This window comes from Lycium barbarum, chromosome 11 (genome assembly GCF_019175385.1).
Source record: "Lycium barbarum isolate Lr01 chromosome 11, ASM1917538v2, whole genome shotgun sequence".
Classification (NCBI taxonomy): Eukaryota; Viridiplantae; Streptophyta; class Magnoliopsida; order Solanales; family Solanaceae; genus Lycium; species Lycium barbarum.
In genome coordinates this window covers 49,316,478-49,333,769 of record NC_083347.1, presented here as the reverse complement: position 1 = coordinate 49,333,769, position 17,292 = coordinate 49,316,478, and the positions used below count along the sequence as shown (strand labels likewise).

The 17,292-nt window shown below is 38.0% G+C and overlaps 2 protein-coding genes and 1 non-coding gene across 4 annotated transcripts; 2 read left to right on the top strand and 1 right to left on the bottom strand.

The window, feature by feature from the left end:
• The first annotated feature begins 634 nt into the window (after positions 1-634).
• LOC132616521 (polyadenylate-binding protein RBP47-like) lies at positions 635-6,021 on the top strand. 2 transcript variants are annotated; one of them, XM_060330973.1, is made up of 5 exons: positions 635-1,101; positions 3,309-3,789; positions 4,732-4,796; positions 4,877-5,007; positions 5,095-6,021. In XM_060330973.1, exons 1-4 carry the CDS (start codon positions 1,057-1,059, stop codon positions 4,946-4,948), a joined length of 663 nt encoding a protein of 220 aa, XP_060186956.1. In that variant the 5' UTR covers positions 635-1,056; the 3' UTR covers positions 4,949-5,007; positions 5,095-6,021. The 2 variants fall into 2 exon arrangements, with proteins under 2 accessions (XP_060186956.1, XP_060186955.1); XM_060330972.1 differs by having other exon boundaries at positions 637-1,101; positions 5,092-6,021.
• Positions 6,022-11,013: 4,992 nt separating this feature from the next.
• Positions 11,014-11,119, bottom strand: LOC132620620 (small nucleolar RNA R71). Its single transcript, XR_009575060.1, has one exon. It is a non-coding gene; the product is annotated as a small nucleolar RNA R71 (small nucleolar RNA).
• A 1,649-nt stretch (positions 11,120-12,768) lies between these two features.
• LOC132619821 (uncharacterized) lies at positions 12,769-15,777 on the top strand. The gene is made up of 7 exons (XM_060334602.1): positions 12,769-13,145; positions 13,248-13,339; positions 13,432-13,541; positions 13,614-13,838; positions 14,172-14,322; positions 14,463-15,025; positions 15,070-15,777. The coding sequence occupies exons 1-7, from the start codon at positions 12,769-12,771 to the stop codon at positions 15,775-15,777; spliced, it is 2,226 nt and encodes a 741-aa protein (XP_060190585.1).
• Positions 15,778-17,292: the final 1,515 nt, after the last annotated feature.

The following is a 17,292-nucleotide window of genomic DNA, read 5'->3' as shown; positions in this document are numbered from 1 at the left end:
ATACAATCCATCATAGAAAATGCGATTAAAGTACTAAAAACGAGAGGTAAAGTGACGCTAAATATCGATATCTGTGCCAAATATCACCTTCCTCCACACTAGTTCACTCTCAAATTGCTATTTTCTATCCGCGTGTGGATTCGTCTAACTAATTCAAACACAATTTTTCTATTAGTATATGTTGGTGTCGAAGAAAAATGCGACGTTATGTTACTGAGAATTTGGATTGTTCAAATGCCTCTACAAAGTGATATTGTATTAGGTTAGACAAAACAACAGAACATATCATTGTCTCACACATAGAAATATCTATAATTACAAATACAGTATAACTAACTCACCTAAAATTTCGAGTAACATTCAGGTTCAAAAGATACGAGTTAATTCATTATTTTTCAACTTAAATGAATATCGCCTCTATCTCAACGTCAATTACTATTTACTATTATACATAAATCATTATTATTCTCTATTTTGCACATTTTTTATAGACCCTAAAATTTGTAAAATAAGATAAATATGAAAATAACTATAATATGATGTGAAAATACATCCAATAATAATAATAATAATAATAATAATAATCTAAAAATACGAAAGTGGAAGAAGGGATAAGGAAAAACTAGCTGCCTAAACTTAATCCGAGGGCGCAGACAAATAATAGGGGCGTGAATGCAACTGCTCCCCTGAACCTATCTTCCTCAATCCTCCCATCCCATTTTCTGTCTTGAGCCGCAAAAACTTGAGATTCAGCTATACTTATCATCACTTACCCATATTGCATATATATCTTTTTAGAAGCCATATAATATTTTGTAGTAACAGATTTAGAGAATATAAGTAGTAATAGTGAGAGAGAAGATGAAAAGGGAAAAGGGTTGTGAAACAGTGAAGAATAAATAGGAGGAAGAAGCGGTAAGTGGGGCAGTGCTGGCTAAACAGCCATGGGTGCCTCACTACATACCTTATCACCCACACTTCCAAAGAAAGCAGCATCATCGAGGCGGAGGAGGATCCAATAATTGTACAATCTGGATTGGCGACCTTCATAATTGGATGGACGAGGATTACTTGGCCTCCTGCTTTGCTAACACCAACCAGGTTCTTTTTTCACCTTTTATAAATTGCTATCAAGTTTCATGTATAGATTTCATAGTTACACACACCCATTCCTATTATCTATAGGGAGATGTCAAGCATTTATCCAAATGAAAATTTGTACTATATAGAGATGTCAAGTATCACTTTTCGCTTTTCGCTTTTCGAGGAGTCAAACAATAAAATCTTTGACTGCAATTTGTTGTATGCCCTTTTAATATTTCACGTTGTTAATTATTATGACTTACAGCGCTTTTTTTGTAGTTTCTATAAATTGTATATCCGAATTTAAGGTCAAAAATAAAGAAGTTTGACTCTTGAAATCAGAACTATGTCCTATAAATTGGGATGGAGGGATTAAAATTCTTGCTTGGTTTGCCTATGTTTGGACTAGATACCTGGAATGCTAATCTGCAAGAGTAATTTTCTTTTGCTTGATCAGGCAGGTTGGTATAACAAAGAGATGCTTCTGGCCTAAGACGGCTAGGACTTAAGACTCTAGATGTACCTGAGCTCTCATGCCTGCCAACCCCTAGATTCTCTTTAGACCACTATTCAATGGCTTTCAATCTTCTTTCCCATATACACATATCGGATCGAGTGAGTTTATTTCATGATTTTGCAACAATGCCAAATAAGGGGTTGTTAGAAGAAAGTTCCTTAAATCAACAGCTATAGGTTTTTGTATAGGTTCCCCATGGTGTTTAGACCTCAACCTCTTGATTTGGAGATACGATCAATTTTTCAAACTTCCAAGGTTGCATTTTCCCCATTTATTCATACATCTGACAGGCCTCAAATTGAAGTCTTGACGGTTAGGATATGGTATCTGCATGTCTAATCCTTGGTTTATTGTTTATGATGACTTAGCTTTTCTGTGACAGCAATAGTTCAGGATTTAAAGATCAGGAAAAGAACAGCTTACAGGCAAATTTATAGTTTTTCTATTGAACCAAAATTTCAAGATGGACAAATAACTCATACAAACTCGGCTGTCAGCCTTCTGACATTCCAGACTTTGAATAATGATAAGCTTGGCTTTTCAGTCCTTTGTTAGTCAACAATTCTATCTCCTCCCCAGTGAAGAATTATGAGCTGTGGCAAAGCCTTTGCATATTGCTTTTTTGCAATGACCTTTCTTATTGGGCTTAGTTTGTTCTTGGACATAGCTAGACAAAAGTACACACACAATATTCTGCTGGTTGTCCAAGTTTAAAGTTGTAATTGTGGAATCTTTCAAGCAAAATATCAGATGATCCATCATCTGAATATGGTGGGCACTGTGCAGAGTTTAACTCAACTCTCAACTATTTACCCTTGCTAAACTTGAGAGACGATTATGATGTTAATGGAGGACATCTGCTTGCTTTTCCACCTCTGCCTTTACAGAATTGTTTTCACTGAACAAGTTGTAATGCTAATTTTACATCCAGATCCAGTGTGTTTTATTTCGTACAATAAATCTTCCCATTTCCGTTTGCAAACCTTTTCTCTGAGCAGGTTTAATAAGGAAACTTTAAGGCATAAAAAACAGTTGTATTAGAACTTCCATTTTTCAGTGATGCCTTTTACGATTTGTAGTGAAATTCTTTTGGAAATTCCCAAAGTGGTGATTGTGATATGACTGAGAGACCTCAGGGAGTGTCTTTGTAGAATTTTCTGCTACACAACTTACCTCTACTGTCACCAGCATCACATTTTCTACTTATGTCAATAAGCATGATTAATCATGGAAACCACGTTATGGAACAGTGAAGACCTTATCATTTGACTGATTTGATGTGAAAGTTTAAAGAGTTAACACTAAATAGACACCTCCACACTAGCAATTGCGCAATATACTTGAACCTACGAAAAAGCAAGCAATAACTCTTAGACGCATGTAAACCATTTTCTTATGCTTAGTAATTGAATAAAATGATTTATGGCTTTATGGTTATTAAACAAATTGACATATGGCTTTGCCAAAACAAACTTCCCTTAGGGGAAAAAAATAAAGAAGAGTAAAAATTTACGTGGAAAATATTACATAAAAGAACCAGAGGCCTTACTAGATGTCTTTGAATCACTATAAGACTGCACAGCCTTATGTGCTTTTGAATATACAAAAGTGTTACCATCTCAAAAACAATTTCTTTTTACGTGGAATACAGTGTTTTTTCCACAAAATTCATTGCTATTTGCTAATAGATAAGATCCTGTTCGTGTAGGTTGCCTCCATCAAGGTAATTTGCAATAAACAAACTGGTTTTCCAGAGGGATATGGTTTTGTTGAATTCTACTCACATGCTGCTGCAGAGAAAGCTCTGCAGACATTTTCTTTCACGACAATGCCTAATGCAGATCAACCTTTCCGTTTGAATTGGGCTTCATTTAGCATGGGTGACAAGAGATCAAACAATGGTTCTAACCTTTCCATCTTTGTAGGAGATTTAGCTGCAGATGTTACGGATACCTTACTACATGAAACTTTTGCTAAAAAACATCCTTCTGTTAAAGCTGCTAAAGTTGTCATAGATGCCAATACTGGTCGTTCAAGAGGATATGGTTTTGTAAGGTTTGGAGACGATAATGAGAGGTCCCAAGCCATGACTGAAATGAATGGTGTGTTTTGTTTAAGCAGGCCCATGCGAATTGGTGTAGCCACACCGCGGATATCATCTGGATACCTGCAATACTATTTTTCACAAGGTAACAATTGACCTACTTCTAGGTCTCCGAGCTGGCTTTGGTTGTTGATATCTTTTCATCATCTCTTTTTTGGTTTGAACAAGTGAATGTTGAATTCTTTACCATATAGAATATATAGTGGTGAATTGGCTCACTAAGTTTGGTGCTACTATCGTTTCTGCCCCATAAGCTATATTCACCTGCATCATTACCATACTTGTATGCAGTATTGATCTTATTGGTTAACATGCTTACTGTAAGCATTTTGTGCAATATCATGATATCCGCTTCTCCCTTCTCAGGAGGTCATTAGATTAATTTTCTGTTCCACGAATTATCTTGTGTACTTTTATGCAAAAATGTTTTCCTGATAAGGTGTCTTATTTTATGCTTGGCATCCAATCATGTTCCTCCCTATTTTCTCTATTTCTGTATTATTCTTTAAATTGCCAACTTCGACTTGAAAGTACATATCCATTTCATTTTCTAACTGATTTTAAAGTGTGTGTGCTTGTTTGCATCCATGGTTTTCATTGAAGTGTGAAAGTTCTTGTCATTTGAGATATCAGAAGTCAATTACCAAAAAGAGGAGAGGGAAGACATTAGCCTCTTTCTAGCTTCAAAGAGCAAGTGCTAAAACACAATTGATTATCTTTGGTTGGGATCACACGAGTATAGGGAATATGTTCAGGACAATATGGTACTAAAAGTGAAAGGGAAAATGAAACTAAAGTCAAGTAGTTAAATTATGCAAGCAACTAAGTCCTCTTCCCTTTCTTTATCTAATAATTCGGGTTGATTTTCAACTGCATTGCACTTCTAATCTTCATTAAGCTGCAGTAAATAATTTTTTGTAGTAAATATCAGATCATGGGTCTTTTATTCAAAGAACTTACACCAATATTCTGGTAGTTAAGTCGACAAATTTTGTTATATTTAATACTTCTAAAATGGATTTGGTAGGTGGATACTCCAACAGCGCGTCGCCACAAGGATCACAACCTGATGTAGATTCTACAAATACAACAGTTTGTTAACTAGTCTTTTCTTTCCTCCCTTTCCTTTTCTGGCTTTCAAGTTCTTCTGGCTAATAAAATGACCATTCTAGATCTTTATTGGAGGTCTTGACCCCAACGTCGGTGATGAGGATCTCAGACAGCCTTTTGCTCAGTATGGTTAAATAGCTTCTGTAAAAATACCAGTTGGGAAAGGATGTGGTTTTGTGCACTTTGCAAACAGGTAGGTCGTTAATTGTGATTTGTCAAATTATTATCTTACTCTTATGTTGCGAGTTGCTCAGTAACAAATGGGTCTAATGTGTAGAAGTTGAATGGAACTGCTATTGGGAAGCACACAGTGCGCCTTTCGTGGGGACAAAATCCAGCAAATAAATAGGCAAAGATCTCTATCTTTCTCTCATACCGTATTTATCTTGTGGTATTACTTGTTTGATGTGTCTTTGGATAAAAATGAATCAAAAGACTGGTTGGCATTAGTTTACGGCAAATAAAAAGCTCTAATGGTTATCTTTTCTCATGTTTCAAGAGCTATGCTAGTTTCAAGTTCATTCGACTCATGACACATGCTTGGTAGTAGACATGTGGATTGTTATTATATCTGTTTCATTCACAGAGTAATAATGTAATATTTACAAAGCACAGAAGTTTTCAGAATACATATTACTGGGATTGGGCAGCAAGCTTGTTCTAGATTTTTCTTCTCCCTCACCTTCTTATTAGGGCGGTGAAAAGAAATTTCATGTGATGTCTATGAGGAAATACATCTGGCACCAATTAAGCAGTTTCAAGCAAGGTGCTTCCAGCACGTGCTGTATTTCTGCTTATGTTACTGACTCCAGTGCTACGGGATTTTGCCGTCAAGAACTGCTTTTATGAACCAGTGGATGGGACCATACTATGGGGGACACTTTTATAATGCTTATGGGTATGCTTTTCCACCACCACATGATCCTGGCATGTACGCTGCAGCTGCATATGGGGCTTATTTAGTATATGGGACTCACCAGCAACAAGTAAGCTGAAAGAGTGCTCCAGAGTCTTATGCTTGAATGGTGAATGTGCTCAATCTCTTTGTTTCAAGATTGGTCATGTAGAATATAATTATCCCCTCCAAGGGAGTGGAACTAAATTTTGACTTGAAATGTTAGTCTCCTAGGGATTTGATTAAACATTTATTAGAAGTTCGGACTTCACATTGAACTTCTTTGATGAAATAAATGATCTTGCCATGCTATGTTCCTTTACTTCAAAATGCATAACTATGCTCAAGAGCTAAAGAAGAGGTGTGCTGCATGACAAAACCAATACTTATGATGCTATGTTATCTGAATCTGAGTGTATTGGCTATGTTATTCAAGAACCATTCAGCCAGTGATCCTCAATATATAAATGCGATAGATCACTTGAGTGGTATTCCATTGAGGTCTACTGAAGAATAGATTCTAGATGATATGACATGCAGGGAAGCCAGGCTAGTTTCTGTCACAATAATGACGGACTTAATGGAGACAGCAAATGTGGACTTAATGGAGGTTATATACACTATACAGACTGTTTTGGTTGACAATCTAGCCTGAACAAAGAATTACTCAGTATTGATCACATAGGATTTCTAAGTGAGGGCTCCAGTTTATAGAATCGTAGGGTCTGTTTGATGATTCCTAATTTCCCACTCTAGGTAGATTAAGGAATGGTTTGTTTCCCGGTCACATATGGAGCATTTCAAATTTCGTGTATTACTCACTGGGATACTTGAAGATGATCCATTGCGGCATAACCGAGCATAGATGTCGTATGCAAAGATATTTCCAGTTTCTTGTTCGTTTTGGTTTAAATAGTCATTGCATTCATCAGTCACATATGGAGTAGAGAAATTACAGCTTGAGATGAGTTTCTTATACAACCCGTCTGAAATTAGAGCATGAGTCCAGTAGTAATCCGTCATTCTTTTCATGTTGGCTTCAAAGTCGATGTAGGCATTGCCAATCTGAGAGAATGATATTGGGGCACTTTATCAACAGAGATGTTGGTGTATGTATAAGCTGATTATTGTCTGAACAGTTTGGGTAAATGAGTGAAGAATGACCTGTAAGGGTGGCTCAGTTAGTTGAGCATGGGGCTTTCATAATGGAGGTCTCAGGTTCGAAACCCCCTGTCTACGACAGCAGGGGATTTGCCTTCTGGGTCGAGCTCGTCGCATTGGGCTTGCTTAGTGCGGGTTACCTCTCCTGTGTGGTTTGCGAGCTATTGCACAGGAGCTGGGTTTACCCTGTGCACACCTGAAGGGGGTTCCCATGTCATCCAAAAAACATAATGAGTGAAGAATGAGCCATCTAAGAGAAGTGATCAGAAAGCTTAGAGTGATTCCTTTTATGTTTATCATAGTTTGAATTGAGTACTTGTTGTGGAGATGTATAAGCTGAGCAAGCTGAGGGATAATGGCCACCATAGCTCTCGCCAGTAAGATAAAAGTCCCGTGTTTTGTATTGTGGAAATCGTTCGAGCCAGTTGACAAGAAAGGTATACGAATCATGGGCTGTTCTTCTGTCCCCTCTAAACTCGTAATCTGAGCTTGTATTTGTATTTGAAAACCCAACACCAGCTGGTGATTCGAGGAAGATTATGTTGGCCTCTGATGAACAAAAATGTGTTAAATTTATTTCGTTATACTTCGCTAAGACATCACAAAGATGCTTAATGCAATTTACCAGAATTCCATGAAACTGATTCATGTGCAGAGTACCATCTTTATCAACTCCAAATGGCCAAGTTCGCCAAATGCTCCCCCTCCTAGTGAGGAACAACCAGGTACTGCTTGTCACTTTGTATTCAGATGTTATCAAGAACATGCAAATGACACAAAAGTATGTAAAACAGTAGAAACTGATCTTTTTTATTATAATATGAAATAAAAGGAAACTTCATCATTATTTGCGGATGCAGTTGTACAATAGGGCGTGTTAAAAGATGAAGTGTGACATGAAGATTGAAGTTTCCTTTTATTTCATGTATAATAGGTCAACTTATGAGGGAAAAATTGTATGGGGAAAAGGCTCCATTAAGCCATAAGACGAGAGGCTTAGATGCAGAGTCTTGAGGGGACTCGACAAAATAATAAAACAAAGCTCTTCCAGCATTAGGATCGACTGTAATAAACCTGAATATTGATTAAACTCTACACCTTCAGGTTGAACAGGCAAACTCTCAATCTTGTCACTTTCTCTGCTTCCATTTTGAGTTCCAACATATAGTTTTGATGGAAAACTACTTAGTGCAGAGTGATAAGCAGCACTTTTGGAGCCTTTTTCCCTATACAATTTTTCCCTCATAAGTTGACCTATTGGTTTTGGACCGTTACTTTCATAACAAAGGCAAGAAGCTAACCAGGAAGGGAAAAAGAAGCAGAAAAAAGATGTGTGAACCATTTTAAGTTGTGAAAATATGAACTACTATCATTGATTGATCCGATTTAAATATAAGTTAGGATCCAGTTGTAGTGTCCGATGGATGTGCATTATTTTTGCTTTGTTTGTTTTATCATTAGCAATGTTTTTTTCAAAAGTTCTTCCACGAAGATGTTGCTTGATATTATTTCATTTATCTTCTCATTGAGCTGCTATTGGATGCATGCCCTCGTTTGATATGGTTTAATCTATTACAATCGTTTTGACTTATGTTGTTGGTACTCTTCTGTCCGTTTGGACTTTAGATTCTCAAAGTTGGTTGATTTCCACATTTTAATATCACAATTGTCAATTTCGGAAGTCTAGGAAGTGTCGAGGGAAAATATTTGCGTACTGCATACATATTTACATAAAACTAAACAATTTAAGGAATGATGAATTTAAGTGAGAATATATCATTTAATCGTGGTTAAATGATATAGAAAAAGTTTATACAGAAGACCCAGGTATCTATTTGTTTGATGTAAATACTAGGTGCAAGTATGTTTTTCTTTTCTTTTTTCGTGTAATGCCAATCAAGAATTAAGAGGGTGAAGGTTGGTGTTACAAGAAAATGCTAGTAGTTAGTTAGGTAATTTCATTCCTCCTATAAATACATTTTTCAAGTTAAGCAATCAAAATAAAATGTCTTTGGGATCATAATATGATCTTTCTTCTTGAGTATTTCTTTCCTTTCTCAAGTTGTTGAGCTTCTGAAGTATTTTCCACCCCAATTTTCTATTTTTCTCATTTTATTTGCATCAAGCTGGGAATAGCAGCATGACTATGAAAGAAATGAGAAACGAGGTTTTGCTTGGATATATGAGAAGCTACGTACGGTTAACATAGGTTGTCAATTAAACACACTTTTTCAGAAAATAATATACTATGTATAGATCAATTTAAATATTACTTTTCATTATTACATGTTGAACTCCTTTAGCGAAATTTTTGACTTTGCAATTGGATGTATACAGTTTAGTGCATGTAATAAAACAGAACAATACAACAAAATAATGATTGCAAGACTGCAGTTTTTTGTTTTTCAAAGTTGGTTAAGAATACGGTTTTGTATGTTTCTTGTTGGGAGCGAGAGTTGACTATTAGAATTTGGATTATGACCGGCAATTGTATCGCCACTTTGACTCATTCTTTAACCATAATATCATCTAATGTCTATTTCTTATTGAGATATATGTTTTGTTTTGTCATACTTTATTGTAATTTGCACATCATACCAGATTTTTTTTTTTAAAATGCAAAAATGTGATATCCTCTTAACGACATTAATATAGCAAAAGTTATTGAGGACTCAACTTATTTTCGTTTACAGATTAATTTATGGAAGGACCAAACACCATCAAGCAGATCCAGAATCTGCCCCATTACCTCTAATATACATATAAATTTAAGTCATCATATTGTAGTGCTGATAATTATTCCTCTTAAATGCACACAAAAAGGTTTGTAAATGAAAAAATTTCACCCTCAAAAGGCTAAAGAGCAGGTCATGTAAATACCACTTTTGTCCAAAATTAAAGCCATCAAAGGAGGTCTGACTTTTGCATGTGCTTTAGAATGTTCGGGCATTTCGTGCACCATAATTCTGGAGTCACAAATGCAGTTTTTTCTAATATATGGTGCACCATAATTGTGGAGCTGGAATCGCGACTGCGAGGTTATTGACCTGGATAAGTTACGTGAATGTGAGGAGGGGGTCGGAATGCGAAGAGTCTCTGGGTTTACCAAGAGCAAAAGCGAGGTTCAAGACACAAATACGAAGTAGATTGACCTAGTTTGGAGTCATTGGCACTTCTGCCCCTATTTTGTGCTGGTCTTTAATTTTGCCCCCATAACAATTAAATAACTTTTTCGAGGAGCATAAGTCTATATTTTCGCATCATAATATCCCACAAGTTATGCCCCACATGACTTTTACCCTTAAAGAACTTATGCCCCACTAGGCATAAAGTTTATTGCTAAAGGACAAAAAATAAAGGCCAGCCCATTTGAAGGACAAAAATTAAAGACCAGCCCATTTGAAGGGCAATGCATGCAATTTCATCCTAATTTTCTCTCGTGAGCGCGACACCTAGATTCGCGAGGAAAGTAAGTCAGGCCCATGTTTTATTTGTGGAGCTTTAATTTGCAACCGCGGATCGCTAGGCTAGGCCCAAGTTCACGATACCATGTGCTCTCAGATATAAATAGGAAGTGACGAATACAACAATCACTTTTTGCGATCCTTGGGAAAAGAGCTCATTGCTTGATCCTTGCTTTGGAGTGATTTTATTGAGATCTAATGTATTTGTATTCTATTATATATAATTAGTTGGATTAGTTCAGGATTAGCAGTTAATTAGAATTAGCAGTTAGTTAGATTTAGTCGGTTATCTTAAATGTCGATTAGCTGGATATTTTCTCTCGTACTTGTATATAACACTTGAGACAATACATGAGAAAGCTAAGTGTTCGCATTTTCTCCATTCTACTCTCTCAATTCACATGTCACTGCTCCATCGATATTAATGGTGAAGTTGAAGCTTTCACCATTGTTTCTCCAGTTTCAATCTTAATATGGTATCAGAGCCTATTGGCTGAAGTTCGTGAGTTTCTTCAGAATGTTGTTCCAGGTGATGCTATTCGGCTAAGAGTTTTCAAATACTCTTTAGCCGGTGAAGTAAGAGTTTGGTTTGAGAAGCTGCCCCACAACACTATTCATACGTGGGGAGAGCTGGTTGCTGTTTTTCTCAAGAAGTGGTTTCCGCCTAGCAAGAAAGCTGAAATTCGTGACAAGATATATGATTTCAAACAACTTCCGGAGGAACAACTATTTGAAGCTTGGGAGAGATTCAAGGAATATTTGCAGAAGTCTCTGAATCATGGTTTTCAATAACATATATATAGATGGAGAAGTTCTATAGAGGGCTAGATCTATTGACACAAGTAGTGGCGAATAATACAACTGGTGGGTGTTTTATGGACATGACTTATGCCTGAATCACTCAGTTGCTTGATAAGCTTACAACTCACAATCAAGCATGGCATTCGGGTGGTACTGACAGTGTGGCCTATGGAGCTACAATGATCCATAACATTGTAAAGGAGAATCAAGAGACTCAGCAGACTCTAGCTCATATAACAACTAATATTTCTTTGCTGACCAAGAGACTTGATGAAAAGGAAGCGAAGATGGTTAATGTTGTTGAAGAAGTTCTGGGAATGCCCAAAGGAATGTACCAAGTTCAAGAGGGGCCTCCTATGCAGTATGAGGATGCTAACTATGGTAATAACTCTCAAGGGGGTTACCACAGGCAGAATTACCAAGGAGGCTATCAAAATCAGACTCATAATCAATGGAGACCTCAACAGGGACAAGGAAATTACAACAACAGCTATGGTGGCTCGAACAAGGGAAACTATAACAACAACAACAATTTTGGAAATAGGAGTTCAAATCCCTATATTCCACCAAAGGGTCAGTTGACTGAGCAAAGGAGTTCTAAGTTGGAGAGCATGCTTGAGAAGGTGCTAGCCAACCAAGACAAAGCAGATAGAACATTGAAGGGGCTGACTGAAACTGTAGAATCTCACACTACTTCTATTCAGAAGCTCGAGTCGCAGATGTGGGATATTTCTAGAGAGCAACACCCTCTACAGAAGGGAGGACTACCGAGTGATACTATTCCAAATTCGAAGAATGGTGGAGGTGGTGTAGATCGTGTATATGCTATCAATACTCGGAGTGGTAAAATACTCCAGAGTATTGAAAAGAAGGTGATTGATCTCAAGCCAATTATTGAAGAGGAAGAGTCACAATCTGATGTGCCAACTATTGTTGAAGAGGTTCCGACAGAGATTCCTATTGTCGAGAAGATTATTGATATTCCGAAATGTTCGAAGAAGACTGAGACCAGTGACACCAACAAGCAAACTGTTAAAGGGGCTCTTCGCCCTTTGACCCAGATTTTTAAATCTACACCTCTCTTTCCTCAAAGGTTGATGAAGAAGACCGAAGATGCTGCGTGTCAGAGATTCTATGATTAGCTGAAGCACTTATCGATGAACATCCCATTTCTGGATGCTGTCAAAGAGATGCCTGGATTTGCAAAGTAATTGAAATATTTGCTGACAAAGAAGAGGTCTGTGGAGCACGACACTATGAGTGTAACTCACCGTGTTAGTTCGATATTATCTACAACAATGGTTCAGAAGAAGGAAGATCCAGGGGTCTTTACTATTCCATATTCTGTCGGCCACCATGACTTTGCTCGTGCTCTATGTGATAATGGGGCTAGCATCAATCTAATTACGCCTGCTATATACAAGCAGTTGGAGTTGGGGATGCCTAGACCTACTACCATGTGACTACAAATGGCTGATAGATCTATTAAGAGGCCGGTTGGAGTTGTAGATGATGTGCTAGTTCGGGTTGGTGATTTTCTTCTACCTGCTGACTTTGTGATTCTTGATTGTGCTGTTGATCGGGATATTCCTATTATTTTGGGGAGACCTTTCCTTGCTACGGAAGGGCTCTTATGGATTCTGAAAAGAATGGAATCAAATTCCGAGTCAATGATGAGGAAGTTACTTTCCAGGCTAGTAAGGGGATGAAGTTACCGAGTGCTTACGAAAGCATTTCGGTTATTGATTCTGATGTTATTGATGAAGCTATTGAATTCAAGATAGAAGAGGAATGTTTGGGCGAAGCTCTTGCTGCTATTTTGGTGAACTTTGATGCCGATGACATGGAATGTTATGTGGAGATTGTTAACTCACTTGTAGGGTTGGGTTCTTACTCATACCAACCAAAGAATTTAGATCTTGATCTTGAGCATAGAACGACTCCTCCAACAAAGCCATCCATTGTTGAGCCGCCTAAGCTTGAGCTTAAGAAACTTCCTTCACATCTGAGGTAGGAATTTCTTGGCCCGAACAACACTTTGCCAGTGATTTTATCTGCATTGTTGAATGAAGAGCATACAAAGAGGTTGTTAGAAATATTGCGTAAATATAGGCGTGCTATAGGTTGGACGATTGAAGACATTCGGGGAATTCCCTCCGGTATATGCGAGCATAAAATCCAGTTTGAGGAAGATAGCTCACCAAGTGCTGAACACCAAAGGAGGTTGAATCCACCTAGGTGGTGAAGAAAGAGATCATTAAATGGTTAAATGCTGGAGTTGTATATCCTATTCCAGATAGCAAGTGGGTGAGCCCAGTACAATGTGTTCCGAAGAAGGGAGGCATCACAGTGGTGCCTAATGCTAAAAACGAGTTGATTCTGACTTGGACTGTTACTGGGTTGCATGTTTGCATAGATTATCGGAAGCTGAACTCTGCGACTTGCAAGGACCATTTCCCCATGCCTTATATTGATCAGATGCTTGATCGGCTGGCTGGAAGGTCTTGCTATTGCTTTTTAGACGGGTATTCTGACTATAACCAGATTAATATTGCTCTTGAAGACCATGAGACGACGAATTTCACTTGTCCTTATAGGACTTTTGCTTTTAGCAGGATGCCTTTTGGTCTTTGCAATGCATCGGCTACATTTCAGACGTGCATGATGTCGATCTTCTCAGATATAGTTGAGGACTTCTTGGAGGTCTTCATGGATGATTTTTCTATGGTAGGTGATTCTTTTGATGAATGTCTTGACCATCTGGGTAAAGTTCCGAAGAGATGTGAGGAGACTAATCTTATGCTTAATTGGGAGAAATGCCATTTTATAGTGAAGGAAGGGATCGTCCGCAGGCACAAAATCTCTGAGAAAGGGATCGAAGTTGATCATGCGAAAATTGATGTCATTTCCAAGCTTTCTCTACCTATCTCTATGAAAGGAGTTCGAAGTTTCTTGGGGCATGTCGGTTTCTATCGGCTCTTTATTAAAGACTTCTCCAAGATAGCGAATCCCATGTGCAAGCTTCTTGAAAAATAGGCTAAGTTCAAGTTTGATGAGAAGTACCGCAAGGCATTTGATGAGTTGAAGGAGCACTTGACTTCTGCTCTTATTATCATATCTCCTGATTGGTCTCTACCATTTGAGTTGATGTGTGATGCGAGTGGTTTTTCTATTGGTGTTGTGCTTGGTCAGAGGCATAATAAAATCATGCACCCGATTTACTATGCTAGCAAAACGCTCAATTGGGCGCAGATGAACTACACTGTGACTGAGCAAGAGATACTTACTATAGCATATGTTTTGAAAAGTTGCGGGCCTATCTATTAGGGTCCAAAGTGGTGGTTTATACTGGTCATGTTGCGTTGAGGTATCTGATGGCGAAGAAGGAGGAGAAACCGCGGTTGATTAGATGGGTCCTATTGTTGCAAGAATTTTATTTTAAGGTGAAAAATCGAAAGGGATCCGAAAACCAGGCTGCAGACCGTCTCTCACTGCTTGAAGAAGCTAGGGGACCTTCAGAGGAGCTTGATATAGATGATGCCTTCCTAGATAAGAGGGTTCTAGCGGTGTCATTCAAGGTGGCACCATGGTATGCAGATATCGCCAACTTTTTGGTGACAGGCATTATTCCAGATGAAATCAAGGCGTACCAGAAGAAGAAGAAGTTCTTAAGAGATTCTTGTCAATACTACTGGGAGGAGCCATACTTATTCCTGACATGCGCTGATAACATCATTCGGTGTTGTGTCCTAGAGTCCGAGGTGATGGAGATTTTGAAAGCTTTCCATGACGCTCCTGATAAGGGTCATCATAGTGGAACCCGGACTGCAGCCAAGGTTCTTGAATGTGGGTATTACTGGCCCACTCTTTTCCATGATGCAAACTTATTGGTACGATCATGTGATCAATGCCAACGATAAGGTACTATTGGTAGGAGGTAAGAGATGCCTATGAATTTCGTGATGGAGGTCGAACTGTTCGATGTTTGGGGGATTTATTTTATGGGTCCCTTTGTGAGCTCTTGTGGTATGAAGCACATCTTGGTAGTGTAGATTACGTGTCAAAATGGGTAGAAGCAGTGGCTTTACCCAACAATGAAGCCAAGAGTGTAATGGGGTTCCTGAAGAAAAACATCTTTAATCATTTTGGTACTCCAAGAGCAATCATCAGTGATGCTGGTTCACACTTTTGCAATAGAGCCTTTGCGGGTCTACTGGAAAAGTATAGTGTCAAGCATAGGGTTGCAACCCCTTATCATCCTCAGACGAGTGGCCAGGTGGATGTTTCTAATAGGGAGATTAAGAGTATTTTGGCCAAGACGGTCAATGGTAATAGGACTGACTGGTCCCGGAAGCTTGATGATGCTCTTTGGGCTTATCGAACTGTATACAAGACTCTTATTGGGACTTCCCTTTTCAGGCTGGTTTTTTGCAAGGAATGTCATTTGCCAGTCGAACTTAAGCATAAGGCCATGTGGGCACTGAAAAAGCTGAATATAGATTGGAAAGAAGCAACTAAACTTCGGTTGTTTCAACTCAATGAGATGGATGAGTTCCGGTACCAGGCCTATGAGAGTCCAACTTTGTATAAAGAAAGGATGAAACACTATCGCGACCAGCATATCCTAAAGCGGGACATTTAGAAAGGTGACTCTATCCTGTTGTATAACTCGAGGCTGAAGTTCCTTCCGGGCAAGTTAAAATCCAGATGGTCTGGACCCTTCGAATTGGTAAGTGTTTCGTCCAATGGCTCAGTAGAAGTGTAAACCATGGATGGGACTTCGGCATTTCAGGTGTTACACCTCGAAAAAAATTTCGTTGATGCACAGTGAATAGACTAACGAAGAGCACGAGAATACGATATTTTAATAAGTAAGGAATGACATTTGATGACCCTAATTAAGATTTCAAAGACATTCAAGATAAGGGAAGAAAGCTGCCGAGGAGAGGCAAGGTATATGTTATGTATCGAAAAGGATTTATGAGTAACAAGTTAGCGATGATTTAATGATGCTTTGGAGAAGAGCTATAACGTCTCTTAGATTGTTAATGAGGTGATAAACAAGTGTCAAGAAGGTTCCATAAGGATTGGAGATCAAACCAAGTGACAAGAACAAGAGCAGTGAAAAGATGAGTTATACAGTCGATTATACGGTCCATATAATGTTATACGGTCCGTATAATAGACTGCAGAATTGTCACAGTGAAGTCCCTCACTGGTGAGATTAATGGTCACAGAGGCAAGGTGTTGGAGAGGTGATTTTACGGTCACTTATACGAACCGTATAAAATTATACGACCCGTATAAAGTGCCGTCAAATGGTCACAGAATCGAGTGGTGAAAGGGGTGATTTCACGGTCACTTATATGGGCCGTATAAGTTTATATGGACCGTATAAGTTTATACGGACCGTATAAGTGTCCGTATAATTTTCCCGATAGATCAGATTTCACGTTATTAAAAAGGGACCAAGTCATTATTTCATTTCATTTTTTCATCCAACATTTCAAGAACTCTCTAGAAACCCTCTCCACTCTTCATCTACAAGAACATAAGAGAAATTTATGATCAACTTCATCAAACTAAGTGAATCAAGTGTAAGAAACTCATTAAAGATCATCCAAGCCAAGAAATTTCATTGGAGATGAACTAGGGTTTTGGCTCAAGTGAAGTATTTCCACCCAAAGCTTATTCCTACAACATCTAAGGTAAGTTTTATGATCTTTCCATGATATTTAAGGTATTGAGAAGTTGAAACACCTGGATTGTAGAAGGAGATAGAAAATGGGTCATGAATGTGGGAATAGTGTCATTTTTGAGTAGTGATTTGGGTTGAGTAATGATTCTTGATATGCTATGATTATAATCATGTTATAAATGACATTAAGAACATGGGATAGACATTGTATATGAGTGAATAACATAGTGTGCTATGACCATGGATATGGATGATTGGAAGTGAATTGAGAAATATGGATAATGTGGATGAATAAAGACTATTGTTATGATATTGTGAATGTATTATTGACGTTTAAGAGTTGATATATGATATGGAGGAAGTCGTGTAAATAAAGGAGATGCTATCCAATTTTCTCTAGCTTTAGTCATGTATGCTAGCTATCGATTTTCTAATGATAGTATAACTCTAATGAAGGTA

What these genes read in the sequence shown, in the direction of transcription:
- LOC132616521 (XM_060330973.1), top strand. Translation starts at nt 1,057, where the DNA reads ATGGACGAGGATTACTTGGCCTCCTGCTTTGCTAACACCAACCAG. An exon ending in GCTTTGCTAACACCAACCAG is followed by an intron (nt 1,102 to 3,308) that starts GTTCTTTTTTCA and finishes CTGTTCGTGTAG; the next exon opens with GTTGCCTCCATCAAGGTAAT. An exon ending in TAGATTCTACAAATACAACA is followed by an intron (nt 4,797 to 4,876) that starts GTTTGTTAACTA and finishes TGACCATTCTAG; the next exon opens with ATCTTTATTGGAGGTCTTGA.
- LOC132619821 (XM_060334602.1), top strand. Translation starts at nt 12,769, where the DNA reads ATGGATTCTGAAAAGAATGGAATCAAATTCCGAGTCAATGATGAGGAA. An exon ending in TAGTTGAGGACTTCTTGGAG is followed by an intron (nt 13,839 to 14,171) that starts GTCTTCATGGAT and finishes CTTGAAAAATAG; the next exon opens with GCTAAGTTCAAGTTTGATGA. An exon ending in TCCATGATGCAAACTTATTG is followed by an intron (nt 15,026 to 15,069) that starts GTACGATCATGT and finishes TACTATTGGTAG; the next exon opens with GAGGTAAGAGATGCCTATGA.